Below are 25231 nucleotides of genomic sequence, written 5' to 3'. Positions count from 1 at the left end.
TAGGGGCTAATGAGCTTTAAAAAGGATTTCTCAGAGACAGAGCGTTCCTCAGCGCAGAACTAATTGCTTTAACTGAGTTTAACTGCAGCAGATGGAGCCAAATAACCGCTAAAACAAATTCTGCCTTCAGCACGAGTCTGTCTCTGTGCAGCTGGGAGTATGTGGTCTGGAGCTGGCTGCATCGTCCAGACTGAAGGTTTGCCTTCTCCAAATCATCATGTTCAGTCCCAGGAAGTTGTCATACAACCACAAAATACAAAACTGATGATAACCACATGTGCAGTATGAACTGTGCTGAACACTGGCTGGACAACCAATCAGGTGGAGGCGGCTTTGAGAAGCACAAAGCCTGGTTGGTCTGTTAATGATGTAATGGGTATAGAAACAAATATCATACAGTTTCTTAATGTGGGACAATCAAACAGATGCTGGTTGTCACTGATGACTGAATGGTTGCTCCACCATCCTGCCAGCTTCAGTTTAAAAAAAAAATCAGACAAAAGAACAACGGGGTGTAGATAAATGTGAGAAATCTTCATGGCTCTGGAGGATGCTGAGGTGGATCAGGGACGGGAGCAGACTGGAGTGATCACTGGGTCTCTGTCAGCACTTTAAGAGAAAGTCCTGCAGCCTTGGCGGCTGACAGCGCCATCGCCGAGCTGTGCATATGCTTGCCGGACAGTTCCAGGTGTGAGGGGGTGTGTTTGGTTGTGGGCAGATGGAGGTTGCTGCGTTTGTCGTCAGACTGCTCCAGGGGTAAGTGTGTGTGGGAGTTTGTGTGTGTTGGCAGAGATAGTGGAAGTTGTGTTGATGGGGAAGTGGGCGGTGGGGAGCAGCATGGGGAGGGGGCACGCTGGTGCTGGTAGAGACGTTGGCAGGCAGGGGAAGGGGATGTGGGAGAGTCTATAGCACTTAAATCTGAAGAAGTTGGGCTGGGGCAGCCTCCTCCTTGAAGGTAGCGAATGCACTTCTTTTTCCGCCTAGGAACAGTCAGAGAGAGTTATCTGTGAATAAAGTGTGGATGGTAAACATCAGTGGGCTTCAGTGAGATGCATCATTCACACTGAGGTCAATGAACAGGGAGACATGCTGTATGGTCAGCACAGTAAACTGTTAGTGTCAGTCTATGTACATCTGTTCATGAATGAGAATTTCTAAAACCACAAATTCATCTGAGGAAATTCCTAAAATTGTCGGCTCCTGACTAAATATATTGTGTACGCTCCATCTGCATTTTGTTAAATAATGTTTTTTTAACTTAACCTTTATTTAACCAGGGAAGATCACTAGAGGTCAAAGGGCATCCTGGCAAGACAAGGACTATTCTGCAGCCTTCAACACAGCTGGTAAACTGTACCTGGGACAGCCTTCTATAAATTTTGGAGAACCCCAGGGTTCAATCCTGGGACTGATGCTATTCTCACTGCATATGCTCCAATCTGCCTAACTTGCAGGCATGACATTCTAATCCACATTTATGTAGACGACACTGTTATATAGACCTATTACTATAGCAGCATTGGTTTATTAGTAGTAGTAGTAGTAGTAGTACTGGTACTGTTAGTGTTAAATAAAGTCCTTAACATGACAGTTCAAAATAAGCAACCTAAAGGAGTGCACATTGCGGTTTTAAACAATATAAGCACTACAAAGTATTGCATTGAATTTACATTTTAAGTGTTTCCCTTTTTTTTGTCCACACCACCATTTTCCAACTCTGCACCAAACGTATCACATGTGTCCAACAGGCGAATAGCAGTGATGTGCTGTGCTTTGTGAGGTGTTATATTCAAAAGCAGACTTGTGCTACTGAGCACAGCATCAAAGCAGTTAACAGGATCCCATGATCATTACCAGAATATGATATGAGTCACCAGGTTTAACCACAAGGAAAGGTGCTAGGCTGTATTTAGACAGAGAGAGAGAGGGAATGTGGGAGGAAGAGTGCAATAGAAAGTGATTTCTAAATGTCACCATCAAACGACACCGTTTACCACATTGCATGAATGGAGAAAGTTGAAAGCAGATGGGCATGAGAATGCCATCAAAATGCAAAGCTGCAGGGACTGTGTGTGTGTTGAGCTGTGGTGATAAGGATTTGCTCTAACCACATTCACCCCCCTTTGTTCTCTCAAACCGAAACACACACACACACACAGACTCTCAGATTTCCATGACATGATGGCGGGGAAGACGGCGGGGTTGCTACAGTGCTGTGGTGGTAGAAGCTGTTTCTGCAGAACCACAAAGATTCCTGACTCCTGCAGTGAAGTCCTGTTGTCTGCTGTAACTCCTGCTGTGACTGAAACACGGGCCCACGTCTGATTAAATATATTACCAAATAGGGGAACAGAATTTGTTTAAATTTTGAGAGAAGGTCTAGAAAAAAACCCACTTGGGGTCAGTGTCATAACTGCTGTAGTAAATACGACTAGAGATACTGTATGTCACAGATAAATAAATCTACCAACTGGTGTTGCCAGAGCACTAAATTCTGGAAACTGTATTTCCTCTTTTCTATTAAAAACATTATTTTAGCTGGCTCAGAGTAGCCCTGTGTTCACAGTTGGAAAAAAGAAAAACTCCCAACTTTTGTGCACAATTACAAGCATGACAGAAAAATGGCTGCTAACGCAATTAGCTTTATTGAATCTGGCAACATTTGCTACTGAATTAAACCTTTAGCTACTATAACTTCAAAATAAGGTTAAAATATTTTGTCCAAGTTTGACTCTTTAAAATACAGGTGCTGCAAATTGGTACTAATTGTTCATGATTGTGTATTGGATGCTACACAACATGGCTGTGATTGCTTTGGGTTAGGTGTTTGTTTTTTTTTTAAGTTGCAGCAGAAATGTGCATGTTTCAATAACAAGCTGAAGTGATGCACAGATGAACAGATGGTTAGAATGGAGGCGAGATGAGGAGTTTGTTGGACAGCAGCAGTGCGGTGCTGTGGAGTGGGTGGAGGTGGATGTTTGGTACACACCTGCAAGGACCGCACCAGTCCGTTTGTTGGTTGAGGCCGAAGCGTGCCCGGCATTTCTTAGGAGAGCCCGGGTCTGAGCCCCATACACAGCATGCACAAACAGAAGAGGATGAAAAGCAAAAACAGAAAAGAGCAGAAGAAGAGGAAAAGGGTTAGAAGGCAAGGAAGGAGAGAGGAGAGATGAAAACAGAAGAAGAGACACAAGAACTTGTCAGGGCAGGAAAGAGCACCAACAGAGCTTTGTTCAGAGAAAGCCAAACTGTTAGTAGCTGATCGCAGCACAGCAAAACATCAACAAGCACAAGAATAACCTCCCAACACACACAAATGAGTTAAACACACTAGTCATCCTGAAAACAGGCTGTTAGGACTTAGAAAGAAACCAGATCAGACAGGACAGCTATGCTGTGGCACTGTTAGTAAATGATCTTATAAGGCTTTCAGTATTATTAGACAGAGAACAGTCATAAACTGGTCCATATCAAGTGGTTTCCACTCATGAAATCTAGAAACACACTTTCCTGGAGTCAATCTCAGCCAACATGGGGCAGGGCACCAGTCAATCACAGGGCTGACACACATAGACACTGATAATCACTCACATTCACACATAGGGGTGTTAATGTCTATCTCTATTTTCCTGTTAGTCTCATACATGAATTACCAGAGCTGCTTGCATGCTGTTCTGTGCCAGGGTGTGCTTGTGCCACCCCATGAGGAAGCTGGGCCAGCCAAATGCCAGATTTCAAACGAGTAAACAAAAAAGTATTGCTCAAATTTATGCTACTAAAGGTCTATTTAAAATAGCTATTCATTTTAAATTGACATGCGCAGTAGCTGCTCACCTGAGGCCCAATCGAGCATCACGTGAGACTTGGTAAACAATAATTCTAAGTCTACAGCTGCATTAAACCGAGGTTAGTTGCTAGCTGTTTATCAAAGTCTCCGTTTAATTTCTAGGAAATACCGAATTGCACTGGAAGGCCACAAGGCCTACAACAGCCGAGGAAGATGTTTCGATTCTGGACAGACTGTTTCAACAGTTTTCAAACAAAGGCTTCCCACAGCTCTGGTTTAAAATACTGCAGGTTCCATTCACGCATTGTGACCCAAGAGAAGAAGAGCCTGAACTAACAACATTTGGAGAGTTTATGAAAAGCAAGCCGAATGGGGGTCACCAGCTCTCTCCAGACTTGTGTGTTAAGACATGTTAGTCCCCCTTAATACACTGATGTAACAGGTGAACTTCCTTAATGTCTGCTGGCGATTTAAACTTGACATAAAATTTGTACACTGGGGATTAAAAGGTTTACAGTTCAGGTTAGATGGATGGCTGGTTTGACTCAGCTGAGTTCTCTCCCATATTGTCCAGTTTGTTATCTCAGACTGAACCCTGGTGCCATGGTGTCTGGCCAGAGCAATGCTTGGCTAGTGGGTATTTACCTGTGTTGGAGTCCTGCTGCTTCTCCCTTTTTCTCCTCTTCTTCTTGCCCTGTTGGGGGAAAAACAGAATCCCACAAAGACATGAGTCAGACTGTTGAAATGACTGAACTGGGAAAAATTCACCATCAGGGCTGGAACTGATTAGCAGATGTCTGACTGTGGCTTAATGTGTAGTTCCTGCAAGATGTATAATGTACGGAGATCAGCTGTCAGCCACCATTTGTAAGATAATGCAATTGTGCTGGTGTGCAGCTGTTCTCTCCTTCCTTTATGAATCAATCTGTCTACTGGGGCTGTCATAAAGAATTTCTGGGTTTCTCTTGACTTTTCCTGGTTATTTTAATATGTTTGTTTACTATCCTGATGTGAAATCTCTCCTTGAAAGTGACTGCTCATGGTGAGACCTGGTCCCAAATGCAATTTTGTCATGAACAGAAATCTGCACTGTATAAGAAAGTGAGTTTTCTTATGTCACAGTTAAATTTATTTCAAGTACAAAAGTGCAGACAGAGCAGAAAAAACAGGCAACCATCTTCAGCACTTTACAAAAGCAAGAAAAAGCAAGAAAGATAAATAGAAAATATTTTGCGGTACTAAAGTCACTGGAAACAGAATTCATGCAAAAACTGATGTGTTGTGGCAAAAAGGAGACGAGAGACTCCAAAAATCCATTTTTAAAGATTTCTGGTTTGCCTGTTTTCATGTTTCAGTGTCTCCGGGCTGATTGTGCTGTGTGACTCTTGAGGTAAACATCAGAGCTGTTCACACAATCCAGTGATGGTGAAGTGAGGCTTCATATTTGGCTGAGATGAAGGATGTGGGTAGATAATCTACCACCTACGCTTCAATGTCGGTCCTTCTCAGCTTGCTGTCAGCGTTGTGTCTATGTGGTTACAACAGTTCCTTTTGCAACTGCACCTCGCTGAAGCTTTATGTCTGTGGGTGTAAGTCTGTGTGCACGTATGATATATGTAGCTTTTTTTGTAGCGACTCGAAGGAGAGCCCCTCCACAGCTCTGGGGGTGGTGTGTGGAACTTTCTGTGTTGCTAGTAGTGTTTTTTTTTTACCTCTGGGTGTGGAGAGCGGTGGGGTGGGGGTTGATGAAATGCAGCAGACGATGTTTAAAGCACAGACTAGTTGACCTGAATGGCTGTGTTTGTCGTCATCACACATGTTGGTTTTATGTATATGTGTCCAACAGACAACACTGCTCTGTGCCAAAGAAAACTGCTAAATGCTTTTGTTCCTTTTTTACACTTGTGGCAAAATGATGTGACAAAAGGTTTTTGAGTTATGTCTTGCTCAAAGCTCCATGCAAACAGCGGAAGCTCCTACGTGATCACAGTTTCCTAGAGCTCAGGTTTATAACACACTCAGATCAGAACATGTGGTACTGGAAACAACTCTTTGCAGGTTGGCTTAAGAACTTTTACTTTGAAAAAAATCTACTCATTAACTCACACTGTGCCGTGTTGTCAGTGATGAAAAAAGAAAAGATGGACGACACTGGTAGTGAATCAGTGCCCGTATTTGTGATATGAAGCACTCGTTCTGATGTTGCGAATAAGTTATAAACCACAGCCTGAACAAAATGTCATGTGCCATGCCTGTCTGTCTGCAGAATTCAGTTCAGTCAGATGTAAAGAGACGAGGCAGTACAGCAGAGTAAACCATGAACAGGTTACCACCCTTCCAGGTATCTAATGGGACTGAAAAGCAGCCTCTGTTACAACCAAAGGTTCTAATTCACTTGAGTATGACTCTTTTGGATTTACTTAAACCTGTGCACCATGTGTTACTGTTGAGTTACACTAATTACAAAAATGAAGGCATTGTATTTCAAAGGGATGCGATGACAGCGAGGCAGTGAGGCCAGCCATGCGGCCCTGCTTTCTGTTAGTTGAGCGAAATAGGTCGAGTTAAACATCTGTGTGATTTTACAGTTTAACTGTCTAGTAATCAGAACCATGGCAATGTGCAAGACCTAGTGAACTGCATCCATAACTGACTAATCAGGCTGTGTTTTCAGCTGCTGTTGCGTACGTGTTTGTGAGGCTGATGTATGTGTGTGTGTGTGTGTGTGTGTGAGTCATTAAGATTTTTGGAAGGTGCATGCAAACTGTGCACAGGAATACCCACAACCCCTTTCATGCAGCTCTTCACATACTCAGTTTTTCCACCACAGAGGCATAAATCCACCATAAGACGTGTCCCTACCCAATCAGCTTTACTCTTTGCCCCTGCGACCCCGCTAAGGCCCGCCTCCTGCAAGAGTTCAACAGCACACTGACACGTGAGAGGCACACAGCAGCCCACACACAGCACATCCCCACAACATGAGACTGAAACGCATGCACACAGGTTTGATTAACCCTGTACTCTGGCATACTCATTTAATGAACCCATGCCACGTCGCATCATGGTTTGACTGACAGGTATGGGAGCCAGTAATCATGCAGGTTGTTGCGGCATTAGCCAGTAAGTGAAGACCTTAGGAACTCAGTTCTGTATTGTTGAATTGATCCAGTTTTTTTTTTTTGTTTTGGTTTTTTAAACCCTTGTTTTTGTTTACTGGACATCAAACCAGAGAGCAGTTGGACCAGTTCCTGGTGTTTATTTAATTGCATGGTTTGTACTGTTCAGAGCGTTTGACATATTTTCTCAAATGCAGCTTTGCAGGGATTGTTTGTCAAACTCAGCATTGTTGAAGTGTGTTGCTACAAATATAAGAAGTAGTACTGATTTTGGATAATGATTGATCAGAGTATAAATAGTCTAGATTGCAGTATCATTGTTATATAACATGTATAACAGATTTTTTTAAGAGTCTAGTATTGGCAGCGTTTCTTTGACTGTGCTCACCACAGTAAAATCTTTTCTTCAAACCTCTGGTGAATCAATATGAAAGGAAAACAATACTTAAATACACTATAATGCCCTCTGGTATGGGAAAGGTTTATCACTGACTGATTATGCTTTATAATGATTAAAGAGAGTACACGTTTTTACTAAGAACTGATCTCCTCTAGTTCTGTGTTGTAATCATAGCAACCAAATAGCTTCTTTAACTTTTGCATCTTCCTGGTTTCGCTGTATCTTTATTCAGCTCAGGACAGTCGTCTTTGTCTTTTTGCCTCTTGTGGACTGCACTGATATGGTACCAGGAATTTCAGTGGCAAATTGGAACAGTCAGTGTGGAGGAAGAGGAGCAGGAAGATAAGGAAGCTCTTACGTAGTTGTCCCTGGCAGACCAGGTTGGGTAGAGCTGCATGTGCAGTTGTCTCTCCTTCCTGGCCAACTCGTAGTACTTGGCCTGTTCTTCCCGGGTCAGTGCGTGCCACTGGAGACACACGAGTGAGAGAAGATCTTCATATTTACATCTAATCATCAAACACATTACCCTTGTGAGTGCAGACATCAGCTAATGCTGATTTATCTAAATAAAAATGCCAAATATTAGCCCATTTGATTTACTGGTCTATCACTACCCATGTTCCTCATGTGAAATTAAAGACTGACCTGGAAACAGGATTAGTCTGCATTTAGTTGTGTGTGTGTGCATCCCTCACCCTCCGTCCCAGAATCTGGTTAATGGCGGCGCTCTCTTTTAATGTGCACTCTGCGATGACCTTTGCCCTCATCTCCTTCATGTAGAGCATGAAGGCGTTCAGGGGCTTCTTGATGACCGGCTTCTTGGGCTCCTTCTCCCGCTTGGCCTCTACCTGTGGCTTCCTGAGGTGGGGGGGAGAGCATTTCTAAATACTACTCATAGAACCCACTGATATGATGAAGATGGTGACAGATGGGGAATGAGTGGAAAATTAAGCCAAACAGCACAAACATGGCACAAAGGGTGGACAATACTTACACATACATGCCCCTGTCATACTGTTCATGCTCCTGTTTGCCAGTGGGGGGCACTATAGCAGGGTGGGGGATCCCTGTAGGATGCATGCCTGATGGGCCTAGCATCAGAGAGTGAGGGCTCCTGGTGGGAGCACACACACACACACAAAAAAAAAAAAACAGAAAAGAGAAGGGTGGAGGAAGACAGAGACAGAAAGTGACAAGAAAAGCTTCAGTCAGTTCAGAGAAATGTGTCAAGTCGAGTGCAGAGAAGCCGGTGAGCATCGAAGCAGGAGCAAGAGCTTTGAGCGATGAGCCTGGTGGTGTGAAAAGCTGTTGGTTGATCATCTTAGTGCAGTTTTTGTTTTTATGTCAAGCAGGTGTGTGTGTGGTTTGGTTTTTGCCTTGGCTGAGTCAACTGGGGAACCTGTTTCTTGTTGTGTCCACAGTTTTTTTTTAATATTAAACGTACAATGGCAGTTTGACTGAAAACAGGATTCTCGTCTGTGTGCTCACACAGGTTGACACAGCAGCGCTTTAAAAAGTTATATATGACTGGAGGCTCTTCATGTGGAGCACAGAGCTTAAAATGTGATGTGCTGCTTTATTTTATTCAGCAGAGGTGTAAGCATGTGCTACCATTAGATGGCGCCCCATCCTCACTGAGTGAGATGAGAAAAGTACTTTACCATCCATGTCTAATAAAAATCTATTTAGTCTAAATGACACAATCTGGGGGCGTTTAGTGCACTACGTTTAGATACTAGCAACAGAAATACATAATTAACAACATTCATAAATAAAGGCTTAGAAGTTAGATAATGTTTAGAAGGTGGATTTCCCTTCTGAGAACCAAACTGTGTGAAAGGTTAGTGATTCTACGCGGCCGGGGTCTTGTGCTTCTCACCTCAGACAACCTGACGAACAGGCAAAGCATCTGTCTGTGTGTGTACAGAGATGTGTAGTGGTAGTACAGGTTCAAATGAATCAAAGCAGAGCTGCAGCTTAGACAAACACACTAAGTAACAAAACACTTGGCTGTGCAGTATGAAGAATTTATAACTGTCACAAACTCTCAGCAGGGTCACAAGGTTCACACGAATATGTGCAGTGTTCTGTGTCACCTGCACCGAACGGCACAGAAATCTGACAGAGCTTGGTGTTTTTAATCAGTGAGTACCGTGGGTCAGAAACGTATACAAATGTAGATAAAAGGCAGCCAAAGCTTGGAACAAAGCAGTTAAGCCCTGATGGTACTCACGGTGGAGAAGAGTCCATATTATGTGTGTGTGTGTGTATTTTGCAGCAGCGATTAGCTTAGCACGACTGACTCAGCGAAACCTTGGCGAAACATTGAACTGGTCATGTTTACAGCACACTAGCTCCAAATGGACTCTTACTGCAGCGGCCCACTGAAAGCTGACACAGGAGCCGAACATGAGTCCGCAGCTGTGGTGAATGTAAAACTCCGGCTCAGGCATTTTAAGTGTGCTATAAACAGGAGCTGATGAAGCAGAGCGTTGCTTGGTTTATCTGTCTTGGCTCGGCCTGGCTCAGCGCGACCGGCCGGCTACAGTACCTGGAGTAGGAGGCGGCGCTGGGGAGGTTGGAGGAGTAGGTCTGCCTGAATCCACAGGGGGACAGGGCAGGATAGACCCTGCCACAGCACAGCAGAGGGAGAGACGGCAACAGTTGGTGCCTTTTAATCCTTCAGGTTGATTTAATTCTACTGTAATCTTAATTAAAATGTCATGTCATCATTACATTCGGTAAAAATCAGAGACCGTTAGAAACACTGTCAAATGAGATGCTGTTTTGTGGAGTGAAACCTGCATACTGTCTAATATTCATCATTTCACTTCTAATACTGTAGCTGCTGTAGAAGCAAAGCACTTTTGACAGCTGTGTGTCTTCACTGACCAGGAGCAGAGGTAGTCAGGCACTCACCGCGGGAGGTCGAGGGTGGGAGTAGGATGTAAGCAAGAGCCTTTGATATGTAGCCTCCCGAGAGCTCAGACAGCCAACCCCCTTCAACTGATTCATCCTCATGGACACACTACCCTTACAATCATCATTACCATCACATACGCTTCCACGTCTCATCTCCTCCTCTTCCTCTCAGCTATCCGTCCTGTAAAGCCCAGCAGCCGAGGCCTTTGGCTGGCAAGAGACTCGGAGATCACTGGGCTAATCCTGTTTTCGCTGAGGTCACATGACAGCACAGATCAAATGTTCAGATAAAGGCTGTTCAACCTGCTTTTCATCTCCTCAGAAAGCTGCACACACCAGGGGCCAGAGTCTGTGATATGTCGATCCATCCATCAGGCAACACGATTTAGTTTTGGTCCATAGCCACAAAAGAAAAACCATCTGAAACACCAGCCCTCTCACACACCATCACACAGGCTACAGACATCACAGCCTTTGCAGACAGCAGCTGCTGAGTGACGGCGGTGACACGCTCGAACAGAAAGTTACCTCCCATGTGAAATGCATGGCTGAACAGAGGTATGCTGAGAGTGAAATGAAAAGCTAGGCGACCCTCTCCACTGTACTGGTCAGCGCCTTGTGTGTTTGATTTGTTTGACTTTGACTATGCGTGATAACGAAGTGATCCCATCCCTGAATGCTGAGTTTCAAGGCAGCGAGTTTGAAAATGTCAGTAACTGACAGCAAACGGAATAAAACCTGTCTGACTGCACTCCTGCCCTTCAGAAATTTAAAGCATTTATAAGTACAATCCTACTGTCCTGGGGTACAAAAGTGACCACAGAGCATGACTATATTTTTTTACTTTCTGGACAGTACTTGAACTCGATCGCTGACACATTAGGAACATCCAGTCTTCAACCTCCCACATACTTGTAATTCCAGCTACTCAAGAGTGGAGGAGATGTAACAAACAAGATGTTTCAGCAACAGAGGCTGAACATTTTGTTCATATTACTACAGTAGTTGGATCTTTTCACAAGAATTCTCTGTCCTACCTGCTTAACTTTCCAGGAAAAACTATGTGAAACTATGTGGCACTATTGTGTCTCCCCGCTCTAGGACAGCGAGCTTTTCACTCCACTGCCTGGCTCAGTACAAGTTTAAGAGGCTTTAAAACATCGTTTTAAAACAAGTTTGCATCCTTATAAGCAACAAAATGAAATAATTCCTGATCTAAGACGACTAACTGAGCAGCTGACCGGCTTGGGGGGGTCATGGAGGGACAGGAGGCGAGACCAGGCTAAAGCTCAATAGCTTGACATTTAATCACTCCTCCTTTCTGCTCTCCCCTCCTCCTCTAAAAAAAAAAAAAAGAAGTGCACGCCAAGGGGCCAAAACAAGAAGATAATCTGGATTAAAGTAGATTAGCTGTTAATAGTACTTGTGAAAATCCAAAGTGAAATATTCATGTCTGACAAAGATAAAGCGTCTGTAAATCGGACTTGAAAAACGTCTGAGGACAAATCGTCCTACAGACAGACACACATGTAAGCAAACGTACAGCTTCCATTCCAACTCGGAGTGATATTTAACGAAAGCCTTTATCTGCTCCTGCAGGGGATTCTGTCCAGGCCCAGACGCTGTAGGTTGTAATAAATGGCTTTGTGTTGATCCGTAAATCAGTGGGAGTCTGACATTATAAGTTCACAATCAAACAGCAGAACATCGCGATCTCACACTCGGCTCCAAACACGGAACAGATGTGGCTGTTCTGCAGAGCTTTCTCCACTGCTGCTGCTCTGTACCACACAAGAAACTACAGTAAGGCTCGAGACAGGCTGAGAGCGCTTCTCCTGCTGTCAACCAAAACGCAGCGGAGCCTAGCTAGACCTGCCAACATTTCCCAGAATTCACCAAGCTGTGTATTTAGATGAGAAGGCAGAACATTGCATGACTTGAACTCACTGCTGTCTCCTTTATACATGGCAACAACATCCAGTTTGAAACCACGCTGTCTCTTGGCTGATCACTGGATTTTAGCCAGTGTAAACGTGCACTCTGAGGACTTGCTTGTTGCTAGATAGATGCAGATTTTTGGTGTCTCGGCTTGTGTTCATATGGATTTTACTATTAATTAGCACCATTTTGGTGAACATCTAATCAAACTGGTGCAGTTGTCCACATTCCCTTAGTGTGGACAGGTTGAAATAAGAGGCCTCGGCACCGAGGATCAAAGCAGGTGGTTTCCATGAGGGTGGGGCCTTGTTAGCCCCTCTGACACCAGGTGAGACAGTGATGCATGCACCACTGACCTAGGTCACAGTGTGTTTTTGTTAGCTGACGTCTTTTGGGGGAACATTACAGCTTCATTAATCAATTTGAAGAGTGAATATTTAGTTACAGGCAAATAGTGGAAATACTGCTATAGACAAACACCAGAGTTTGGCAGCAGAAGTGTGTTTGTAGCTGTGAGTAACAACTATTTTTATTATCTTTCCCAATTAACTGATTAAATGTTCAGGTCCTAAAGTAGACAATGGTGCAAAGGTGCAGCAGATGCGTTAAGATTCATAGTTTGGTCTGACAGACAGTCCATAACCCAGAGATAATCAGTTTGCTGTCATGGAAAACAAAGAAAAGCAGAAAATTTGAGAAGCTGGAACAAGTGAGATTTTGTAACTTCAGAAAAAGGACGACTTGATCATGAAAATGGTGCCGATTAATTTGTCAATCCACATTCTTTTGCATCTTTCTCCATAATCGACCCATTCAGTCTATAAAATGTCAGAAAGTGATACAGTACATGTCTTTCACACTTCCCCAAAGTCTGCTTCAAATCACTTGTTTTGTTGAAAACACAAAATCAAAGTCCAAGCTTTTCAGTTCACAATTGTCACCGGGAAAATCTTTACGTTCGGAGCCTGGGACATTGTGCATAAAAGCTCAAATGATTAATCAGTTCATAAAAGTTGCAGAATAATTTTCTCCCTGTGTTCCTGTGATGCTTAGGTTATGAGTTTGAGTTAGTGCACGGTCATTTTTCATTGTATGTATGTAAAAAGATTACGTGAGCCGCAGCCTGTACAGCTGTGTGTCTGCATGAGCGTGTACGTGTGAGACTCACCAGCCCATGGAGGGAGTAATCTGGCCGACACCGCCTGGAGGGAGGGAGTAGTACCCTGAGAGGTCCTGGGACTGGTGCCTGTGAACGCCTGGAGGACACACACGTACACACACTCGGATTAGCAGCAGTGTAGTCTCTTTTCTGTCTCGCATGTTGTCGCTACAAACGTCATAAGCACACACAATGAGTGTTGCATTCTTTTTGTCTTTTAAACACACATACTCATAAGGCTGGGTCAGCGGCCCCTGGTCCTGAGTCCCCTGGGCTATTAGCAGCCTGGGAACCTGGCATTAAACACAAAGATACCCTTTCCACAGGTCTCGCGCTCCTGTCGCAGTATGAGTGTGTGTGTGTGTCGGGCTGGGAACTGATGACGCCAGTTGATTGCACTGGTTTATTCTACACACGTTAGGGGCCGTGGTCAAACTCACATTTGAGAAACACACACAGACATGCACACAAACATACATCTCTGCTTTTAGGAAAAAGACCACTCGACTCAGTAAATATCCCGTCTCCTTCTGTCTCTCTCTCGTTGCCCTTCAAAGGAAGTCATTTGTCAGCAGGCGGCACCTAGCATTTAGTGTGGCCTGACTGCTAGCCTGTGTTTGCAGCAGAGGAATGTTGTCGATGACTGTAATTTGGATGTGGCTCCAGGCCTGTTTCAGGACCCCGAGCTGCTATAAATCTGAATGACAGGAATGTGACTGAGTCAGTCGACCTGTCTCCCCACTGCGGTCCTTCCTCCCCTTCCCCCGTCTGTCCTGCCGCGCCCTTCCTCCTCCCGTCCACTATCCAGGTTCTCAAAGTACTTGTTTTTGTCCTCATTCTCACCTTTTTCTCACCTCTCTTTGCTCTCCCCCTGTACTTCTGCCCTCCTTCCTTCATTACAGGCCTCAGGTCTTTCCTTTCCCACCCTCCTCTTCATCTGTTCTCAAAATGTATCAATCACCCTCTACTCTACCTCACCTTCATCTCAGCGCTGCCTGCTTGTGACACTAGACACTCTGCTGTTAGACAAATACATTTCAAACAAAATAAAAACATTCTAAGGTGTCAGTCATCACTTCTTGTATTTATTTAGTATTAATGTGGTTTGTTCAAACAACACAAGTTGAAGCTTTAGAAAACTTAAGTTTGGGTTTTTATTTTAGTGGAATACCCAGTGATGTCAGGCTAAGTGAGCAAAACGGTGTCAAACAAGCTTATAGCTAGTGCATCAAAACAAAGTCTTGGTTACCTGAGCAGATATTACAATTAACTGGAATTTAAAAAGTTCAAATCTGTTCTAAGTCTAATTCACCATAAGCGTGTTCATCAGGGCTCCAGCGCACTACTCCACAGACATGATAACTAAAACAGCAGGGACTTTTGGCTGTCTGATCCCTGCTGTAACGTTTTCCCATCAGAGCTGTGCATGTGTCACGGTTACATCACGGAGGAGGTTTCTCAGCAGCAGGCCTCAAACTCAGACAACAAGATCCAACATACTGAAGACTTTATAAGGGTAAATTCCACTTATTGTAATAACAGGCTTGGTGTTCAGACTGGAAACAGCACTGTGTGACAAAACATAAGGACTCCTCATTCATTTCCATGATGCAGACAAACACACAAGAAAAAAAAAAAAAAGATAAACGAAGGGACTTTTTGTCTGAAAGCTCGACTTTTTTGCAGCACAGCATCACATTATTTGTCAGCACCACCCGACTAAAGAAGTGCAACATTAGGTTCCTATAGAACTACTAAGTGGAAGGAGTTTATTTTTCAGGTACACTTTGAATTATGCATCGCTTTTAATTCATTCAGAAACTGTACCATCATGTACAGGACCTATCGTTCCCGAGGGTTTGGGCAGAAATTTTGAAATTATGTTTGATTCTGGCTCGGGACAGCCAGATGTTTGCTTTGTTTAATGATAAGGGGAAAACACTGTACCCACTCATTGGCGTCAGGTCTTCTCACTAGTATCCTGTACCAACACACCAACATGTAATATTGTGGTCTTTTGCCAGGAGCCTATTGTCACTAGGCTAAAATAGATTTTCTGTCTATGCAAATATTGTAAATGGGCTGATGAGCATCTGAGTTAAATCTGATGCGCTCAAATAGATTGTTCCAGTAAAATATTTATAGCAGACATTAACTACTGGGTAAACTGAGTAATACTGACTAGAAACAATACTCTTTGTGATATCGAGATGGTGAACTTTACATCCTTTTTTGAAATAACCTGTGTTTGGTGAACTGACGGTATGGCTAATATCAAAACACAAATCCTAAATGCGGTTTCATTTGAGCTGTTAACCCGCCACACTTGAATGTGATGGAAACATGACGTTGTATTCTGCTTCAGCTTTGACATTATCAGCTCTGTTTGCTGTTGGGAAATGTGCAGGGGGAAGTTAGCAGCAGTAATGGGGCAGTTTTCTTTGGAATGCCCCTTTTTAAAGCTGCTGTCTAATAACAACTGCAGCAACTATCTCTCAGCCTCCATGCCAGTGTCTTGGGAAACACTTCAAAGTGGAACCATATGAGTCAAAGCGGTTCTGTGTGAGCTTGCTATCAGGACGTGTGCATGTTAAACTGAGAAAACTGAGGAGCTGAAAATAGTATAGATACACCAATAATGTGCTTTGGTGGTTATAACCACTGAAAGTAAAAGCACTGCAGCCTCCGAGCCTTTAAATGACTTGACAGCCAGCCTGTGTGGTGTACATAAAAGAGCCCATACCAGAAGAAAGGCCATATTTTATTACAGTAAGGCTGAGAAATTTCACTCAAGGACAGAACGAGTTGCTTTAGTTCAGAGCAAACATCAAAACTCACAGTAATAGTAAAAGTCCTTTTTTTACACTGTAAAACTACAGACTAGAAGAGCCATGTCTACTATGACTCTAAATGTTTGTCTTATTGCTCATCACATTTCCAAAACAGTTTCTCATGTTGTTTTTAAGCACAATGACTCACACTATCAGTATCAATTCAAAAATGTAGAAGGTAACACGGACAAATATGGCCACTGGGGGTCTAATGTGAAATATTTTATTAAGGGATTTTGAGTTTTAGGAGTAAATAACTTGTATTTTAATCATTTAAACACATTTTACTTTAAGTGATATGGTGCGTTTTTGTGCTTTGGGTTTTATCCTGTTTTCTCTGCAGAGCAACTAACAAAATATTAAAACAGAACATCATTTTAGGAGTAAAATGGTAATTTTTAAATGCCCCCCCCCCCCCTCAAATTAAAAACAAATTATTTAGTAATCCCTTTTAATGTAATTGTAATGGCGAGATCTATCATCTTACACACTGTTAAGCTTGGAGGCAACAGTAAGGTAAAAAAAACCATTTTAAACTATTTAAAGAGGAAAGAGAAAATACTTGGATACAAATTAATTTGCAGTGCTCTAATTCATTCGTCTGTCCACCAAGCTCACTGGTTCCTGCACTTTGGCAAGGATTACTCAAACATGAGTGAACAGTGTATTTGTTGAGGACCATTTTCAGCTGCAGATTAATGCAAATCCGGTACTTAGGTTGACTATTTACAGCGGCACGATGATGTATGCGGCCTACCCAGTGCAAAAAATGTAGTTTAATAGGTTCTGGACAACCATGGAGTTCTGGTACAGAGAAATAAGATACACCTGAGAGAGATCAATAAGACGTGTACTGTTGACAATAAGAAAAATACTGGATATCACTAGGCTTGTCCTTCAAGTAATACTGCACAAATGATAGAAAATTCAGTCCACACATCTGCACAGCTTGTTGCTCTCTCTATTTTCAAATGTCATACCTCAAGACCACACAAGACTCAACAGTAAGTGTTACATCTCACACATGACAGTACGACAGTAAGCAGACGCGTTTCACTTCTGTTTTTTCACTTTTTTTTACTATATGCTCTGATGTCCGAGCCAACAGTCGCATCTGAAAAACAGGCAGTGTAATGTGGCGGCACTCAGCCGCCTGTGAACAGCTCGACTTCTGAATCACAGTGTTGTGGTTTGGCAGGAGAACTTACCAATGCCACCGACCACCTGGTCAGCGTGTCAAACAGCCCGACAGGAAGATACTGTCACACTGTGAACCGCATTTTCTGTATAAAAATATTATCTTAATGTAGTTTATTATAAGATCACCTTATTTTTTTTTATTGTACAGATAGTTTATGTCTGAGTCTGTGTATATGCTTCTCACATTCTAGGATCTATATGATCCATTGTTTTCTTTCCCTGTTGAAATTATGAGAAAATCCTCTTCTTGCTACCTCAGCTGAGTGTCTGATGCTTTCTGCCACAGATGCCTGAACCCCTCGGTCTTCTCTACAGCTGCCCACACCGCTGTCTTGCTCTGCTGGAACAGCAGCTTCAGAGGGAGCCTTTACTTTGCTGTGATCTGACTAGCATGGCTGCATGAGAACACAACAACAGGAGTAGAATAAACAAGGCCGTATACTAAAAAGCCCCCTGGTTACCATGGAAACTGGCATCCTTGCATCTCTGTCATTGTCAGTGCAAGTTTCTTATTTGAAGTCTCCTGCGGTATCGGTGAGGTGAGGACGGGAAGCTTAGGTGTGGCTGACTCTGCACCGCCGCTGTCCTGGTTCTTCACTTTACTGCAGCTGAATGTAAACCTGGCATTAGGCCAGTTCATAGTTTCCCTGGGCTGGATTATTATGGTGCTGCTGATGCCAAAAAAGGTGAAAAATGTTAAACCCTAATCCAATTGCCAATTTTAGAAGAAAGATGAAAGTTTAAAGTTTCCTATAAATGAGGTGCAACATGATATACGGTAATGGTACATGACACAATAGGGCTTTTTAAGCTCTCACTATTTGGGGAATTAACGAGAAAGATGAAAGGTGAAATACTACCACATGTCCTGCAGTGACTTTTTTTAGAAGGCAGAGAGTGGGTGCTGATGGAAACTGTGCTGTGACAAACAGAGCTGTGAGCTCAATGCACAATAAAGGGGGGGGGTTAAAGGAGGACCGGTGTCAACTAGCACAAATACAACCAGAGACTTTCCCCATTTGCAAACAGTGCATGATGATTATAGTAAGAGGCCGCTGCGTTACCGGAACATATTATTAGCTGCCATCAACACGGTGAAGTAAAGGACAGGACACCATGATGCTGCTATATACAGAGTACCAGGAGATGAACAAAGTCAGTAGCCGCACAAAGACCAGCCTCCAACATTAACTGAACCTTATCACCTTGATTTGTAGCAGGACTTTTGGATTAAACTGCATTAGTCTTAGCTAATGTACCTAATAAACTGACAGTTGAGTGTTCAGTACAACTCAATATAGACCAGCAGAATCTGAGCCAGCAGTTCCAAACATGATGGTTGCAAAATAAATCTGCAGGATAATTAACGGGAGGTTTCTGCGCTCAAAGGCTGGGAAGCAAGGTCATAACTTGCAAACACTAGCTGGATTATCACATCTTTCTAGGAAAACTGTAATTGAATGATGAAGCTCCTTAGATCAGCTCTGAGTTTGTCAGCATCTGTCAACTGTATCAACCCATGCTGAGCTCAGTAGTGCAGGGGAACAAAGGAGTGGGTAGGTGTGCAAAGAAATGACATCACTGATGAGGTGAGCCTACCTGAGATGAGCTGACGAATGAGGGCTGAGGTAATGTGCTGTGATGTTCCCTAATGGTAACATAGTTAGGCGTCAGGTGAGATGGGGTGAGGCGGGTTCTGTGCAGCAGCCAGGTGTTAGCTGTGTGTGTGTCTGTGCGTGCGTGGGGTTCGAAGCAGGTGGCTCAGTCTGTCATTAAGGCTGAGTCACTTTGCCAGCGTTGGCCATGGACACACACACACACACACACACACACAGACGATAAACAAGACAAGGAGAGTGTGTACGTTGTAGAGGGGGGGATTTCCAGACAAGCAGCAGGACTGCCTGAGGTTGGACTCCGTCTGATCACAGCAGAGTTTCTCTTCACGCCATTATTTTGCTCACAACCTCTTCCTGTGTTCCCATTTCTCCCTGTTTTACAGTGACTTCTGTGTCTAGTATTTATTATTCTGTACAAATCAAGCTATCAAATCGACATTAGTGTTACATAATCAGGTATTGTCAAACTATCTCCATTATCCTGGTCAACCATCATCATCCTGAGAAGCAGCTTTCTACCCTAATAAGCATTTTGACTGTTTTAAATGTATGTGTTACTCAGCATAATTGTATGTACAGGAAATCCATAAACACAACTGGCCCCTAACGCTGCAGTGCTCATTACACACATCAAAATGTTGGGTGGTTTGAATAGTGCACAGTGCACGCTGGACCCATTCATAAGAGGCTTCTGTGTATGAGTGTCAGCAGAGTGGTGCACATCATATACCACTAATGAACCACAGAATAATTGCCAATTAAAAGTTGATTTAGTTTCATTTCCTCACACTCGCTCCTTTAATCACTCACTTGCCCATGTGTGTGCGCTTTCTCTTTCTTTTCTTGCACTCCATCTTTCTTCCTGTTTCTTCTGTCGCTCATCTTTAGTTAAGGGGTATTTTAAACATTTATTTCACTAAATTAATTTCTTTGCCTGAGTTCCCAGCTGCTTGCCCATAACATACACCAGAAGGTTATTGGTCCTATCTTGCCAGAAGTTTTCCAGATGTGGCAGTTAACACCATATTTGCTTCTCATTTACCTATTAACACACTTGGCCTGGACATGTGGGACGATTTGGCCGCCACCAAACACGGGTCCGACCATTAATGGACATCCTACTGTAGCATCTAATTCACAGTGAAATTGTGTAAATGACCATGACTGTGTTCAGCAGATTGTGCTGCTCTGATTTTATGAAATTTAGATTTGACAGTGAATGATGCCAGTTGAAACGTGGCGAGTTTGCCAAAGTCATGATGAATCATCTTAAAGAGATCCAGCAAATTCACAGGCCTGTAGTTGAGATGTCTTGTGCTAGAGCATAAAGTGAGACCGACAGACGGAGTGGCCCCACCTCCAGCAGGGCAAAAATTCTAGTGTTTAAATGTCAGGGTGTGTTTGTTTGTGACTTCCAAGCAGAGCACTGAGTGTTTGTATGTACAGTGCTCGCTAAGGAGAACCTCGTGTGTGCTGCAGCTATGGCTTGTGTGATTGTCACCATACTCGCGCTGTGTGTGTGTGTGTGTGTGTGTGTGTGTGTGTGTGTGTGTGTGTGTGTGTGGCTGGCGGTCCCTTCAGAGGAGCAGGCCACTTCAGAGCAGCCGTGGGATTGCCACAGGCTGCCGAAGCCAACGTGTGTGCTCTCACCTGTCTTCTGGCTCATGTCTGTGGGCAGATGTGGAGGACTCGGGCTGAAGTGCTCGTTGCTGTAGGGGAGGAGGGACGTCAGGGGGTGCATCCCGTGAGACTGCTGCACCACCGACACTTTGTTGGACTGTTAACGAGACACAACAACCCAGAATTAAGTCGTGAGGTTGCAGGTTCAACCACTAACTGAAACCCCCCCCCTTATTGTTTACACCCACTCACTGCATATTGCAGTGTAAACTATGATGAAAACAGTGGATGGAACCTGAACCAGGACGAACCTCTTCCATATGGTTCCCTTATCACAGCAGTTAAAGTGCTGAATGAAATAACCTGGTACTTTTTATGGGTAGTACCCTGGAAGTACTAAAACTACAGTCACTGCAAAACAGACACCACACTGACATGAAAAGTTCAATATCATACAAAATAACATTATAATAAAAATAAAGCTAACTGCCGCAGTGAAGGCAGCACACGATTATAATACAAAGGGTTTGTAGTCTATTTCTTCATTCAGTCCAGGGTATATTAAAGCATCAACATTCCAATAGGTTTCTCTTTGCAGTAGTTTTTTTAGGCGTCTGGTTTGTTCATTAGCTTCTGTTCCTTCTACCTTTGATGGACTATCATTACATGAGAAGACCACTAAAATGATCCAAGACCACGACAATAATGCATGTATCCATTTCTTATTTGCTTAAGGAAGACCAAACAAGTTGCACCGAACCAGAGAAGAAAATCTATGCTCTCTTTTTTTCTTTTAACTGAATCACCAAGGCTTAGAAGTGCAAATTTACACAGGTGATGGCAAGGATGCCAGTGTAAGTATCTTCACTTGGCACATTTGCATTTGCTCCCTGATATGGACATCAGAACAGGGCACACACACCTACAGGAATGAAAGTCAGAAAAGTGGACATTTAAAACATGGCCTGTACTTTGCTGCTATTGGTTTTCAGTGCAGTGAGGAGGAGGAGCACCGTTTGATCGATAAGGCTTTGATGATCAAGTGAAGCTGCGTGCAAGTTTGTTGGCTTTCATGTTTCTGTTTACAAATGGGTTTCAATAACTTAGGAGAAATCCAGTTATTGCTAATGCTCCCAGCATGCTGGCTGACATATGAGCCATCACAGCGGCTCGCAGCGATGGAGGCAGCTCACCAGGCAGCCTCGGACAGAGTTCCACCGCATGTGTTTGAAACAGGCTGTGTATGTGTGTGTGTGCAGACTGGGCACTGTAATTGTTTTTGTGGGAGGCAGTATAAATATGCGTGTGTGTGTGTGTGTGTGTGTGTGTGTGTGTGAGTGGGCAGATGTGGACAGATGGATGTGTGTGTCTGCAAGTTGTATCAAGTCTTTGAACACTTGAAACGCTGATTTTCCTGAATATGAATATTTCTGATAAAAGTTATTTTGTCAGCTGAGATGGACAAGTCTGTGTGCGTGTGGGTCCATTTGCATGAGTGTCTGTGTGTGAAGTGTGTGGCATCAGCACTACAGAGGGGCAGATCTCGTGCTACTTGCTGGGCCTCCTGCTGAGTTACAAAGTGAATACCTTATCACTTAAAGGCAGAGTTTCCACACACTACACTCCATATTAACACACACACACACACGCACACAGCTCCTTTCCTATCCATCAACATCTTGAACTCACTGGCAAAACACATGCACACACCCCAACTGTGCAGCTAAGATCAAACTGTTAAACCGCTTTTAATGTTGAGAGACATGAAAACAAAACGCAGTGCTTCTGTAGCAGAAAGCTGAGGGATGGGAGCTGAGATGGTGTGGGAGCAGGGTGGAGGAGGGGCCGAGGTTTAGATAAGATGGGCTGCTCATAAATACATGAGGAAGCATTCAAAGATGGAGGAGAAGCCTCGAGATGATGACAGAATGGCCTGCTGGTCATATTAAAGGCAGGGTAGGCTTTTTGTTACGTTTCTTGAAATTCTCTTTTCATCCCGATGGCAATGAACACATTAACTGCACAAAGAAAAAAATCTGTCATCTGTGGCAGCAGCAAGGCTGAAAAACGCCTGACCAGTTAAACCACTGCATGGCCCAGCTGCCTGTCACAGGATGAGGCAGGCAGACGTGTTGGGACCCTCTGCAGTGGAAAACCAAGCACCCAGTACCAAAGCGAGTAGAGCCGAGCCGAGTTGAGCCGGTACCAGGCCATGGAAAAGGCACTTCACTTTGCATGAATCTCTGACTTGTCTCTCTCTCTCTTTCTTCTAATGCTCAAAGCAAGTTTTACCAACAAACGGCATGATCGACACACTGTGATCAGATGTTGTCAGTCGTTTGCTGTCTCTTCATTCCTCTGTTGCCACTGGAGTATTTCAACTTCAACCTCCAGACTTCTTTTTGCCGCTCTGTTTCAGACAAATCTAAAGGTTTTTCAGTGACACACAGAATCACATCGTCAGACCTGGGAACCGATGCAATTTTACATTTTCAGTAAAAGCCATGACATTTGGCAGGGAAAATCCCAAAACTGGGTAGTTAGCCTATGTGACTTTAACCATCAGCGTTCAACGAGACAGATCTGAACACAGAATCCACACAAGTGAGAATTACTGCACACGATCCGCCCTCACCTAACATTCTTCATACTTACATGCACGCATTCTGCTTCTTGACAGATTCTGCACATATGGATGCAAACACACACATCTGTGTTGGAGCCTTCAAATGTAGCTGTGGCTCCGTTTCACGTGCTGAGGTCAATGTAGTCGTTTTGCTGTAACATTATAGCCGCAAAATCGTCCATTTATGTTTCTCTCTTCCTCTGGGTAATTAGACGGCCTTGAAGTGGCTTTTGCTGTGCCTTCCTTTTTTTACACACACTCAGGGAGGCTGACTGAGAGCACTCATTTAACCCCATAATTATCAAGCCCTCTGTATTTTAAAAAATTCCCCCTCTCCTCACTCTACCACACACACACACACGCACACAGATACACAAAAGTTACACATAATTACCTTAGCTGAAACAGACGAGAGCGCACATGTGCAAAAGACTGAGCAGCACTTAAGAGTATCTTTGAATCGGAAACATGCAGCCATGTTTTTGGTAAAAAAGAAACCAGAAGAGTTACACATACGATCAGGTACACACACACACACAGATGGGGGGGGGGAGTTCGCCACCCTTTAATTTACAGGAGTTGAGTTACCCACCCTTGCAGCCTGACATAAATCATCAGGGGATAAAATGGTACCAGTTAACATTAAATACAGAGTTTTTAACTGGGACTAACTGATTGATTTATTCCTTTTGATAGGAAAAGAACATGCACGAGGTCTCACTGGTAAGGACTTCTGCATGTTCAGTTTCAACTGTGTTGCTAGGACAGCCTGTCCTTCTGAGGACGTGTCACTTTCTGCAGCGATGGCCCAGGTAAACACAGGTGTGAACACAGGCACCGCTTTGCCTCAGGTTCTCCTGGTGAGTCTCCAGTACAGTGACTATTACCAAAGGTATTACTGTGACCAGAACGAACTGTAACTGTTCACCAACTAGTAGAAGTGCTGACTGCTGCAGTGGTGGCGTTTTGGTAAAGGATACTGAGCAAGGTAGCTTGATTTAAAATCTCTCCCCAGGAAAACCTTTATCCCCCAGGTGTCACACTGAAGTGTTGGCTTTATTTAAAGTTTCTGACTACTAGTGGCGCTATGGAGCAGTGTAGCAGTGGATCCCTGAATTGTTTACATCATGCAGTCGCACATACACACACGAGGGTACACACAGCTGCCACGCTGGTCTCAACAGTTGCTGGCAACGATGTACAAAGAAATGTGGCAGTGAACACAAAGATGTAAATGTTGCACAAATTAAAATGTTTATTTAAAACACAGCATGTTATGCAAATGTAACAGTTTGTTTACAAGAAAATTCAGCAAAGCATTTTACCCAAAGTTGCACGATGTCTTCAAATCATCATTTTTGAAAGTGAAGTTGACCAACCCCTAACCAGCTCCATTCAGTCTACTCTACATCACGTGCATTAATTATGTAAGCAGCCACAGACATGAAGCAGCCCACTGTCAAATGCCAACTGCAGCAGCGCTGAATATTAAATCTCCTGTTTGTTGATTACATCAAAGATGTAATTACTTCAAAGATGCAATTACTTTAACATTCCAATTAGATATCGACACCTTTTTAAGTGCGTCAGCAAATTGCACATGCAGTCCTCAGTGTCTCTGTAGTCTCATTTCACTTGAAAGGCCTTTGATTTATCAGCATATTGTTGCTGCCTTTTATCTCCACTCTATTTGAACAGAAATCCGCTGCTGAATACAAGAGTTAATGGGATCTCAGACATCACTTGTTTGTAAGCACGGCCCTCCACCTTGACCCTGTCGTGCGCACACACACACACACACACACACACACATGCGTTCGTACATATGCATTTCACACGCGTGCAAAGTAACGCAGTTGCACAAGTGCACACACACACCTTCATTTAGAAGACCTCATGCTGATAAAACACCTCTAATGTATTCTTTAGTTTCTACATGACACACTAAGTAGATTTCTTTTTATATTTAAAGCGGAAATTAAAGCGTCCTCTCTTTTGTGCTCCCCCCCC

General features: G+C 43.5%; 1 protein-coding gene across 1 annotated transcript in view; it reads right to left on the bottom strand.

Annotated features, from left to right (window-relative positions):
- Window positions 1–6: 6 nt before the first annotated feature.
- tcf7 (transcription factor 7) overlaps window positions 7–25231 on the bottom strand; it is a 62836-nt gene continuing 37611 nt past the window's right edge. Inside the window, exons 4-12 of the mRNA XM_020611976.1 lie at window positions 20626–20752; window positions 13335–13422; window positions 9858–9935; window positions 8301–8420; window positions 8002–8164; window positions 7665–7772; window positions 4433–4481; window positions 2990–3062; window positions 7–980 (exon numbers count right to left, since the gene is read on the bottom strand). Of these exons, the coding sequence (XP_020467632.1) occupies window positions 590–980; window positions 2990–3062; window positions 4433–4481; window positions 7665–7772; window positions 8002–8164; window positions 8301–8420; window positions 9858–9935; window positions 13335–13422; window positions 20626–20752 (1197 nt within the window). The 3' untranslated portion in view covers window positions 7–589. The remainder of the gene's footprint in view (window positions 981–2989; window positions 3063–4432; window positions 4482–7664; window positions 7773–8001; window positions 8165–8300; window positions 8421–9857; window positions 9936–13334; window positions 13423–20625; window positions 20753–25231) is intronic.

The sequence above is a fragment of the Monopterus albus genome, unplaced genomic scaffold (genome assembly GCF_001952655.1).
Source record: "Monopterus albus unplaced genomic scaffold, M_albus_1.0 scaffold119.1, whole genome shotgun sequence".
In the NCBI taxonomy this organism is placed as follows: domain Eukaryota; kingdom Metazoa; phylum Chordata; class Actinopteri; order Synbranchiformes; family Synbranchidae; genus Monopterus; species Monopterus albus.
This window is presented reverse-complemented; position numbering and strand designations above follow the sequence as displayed.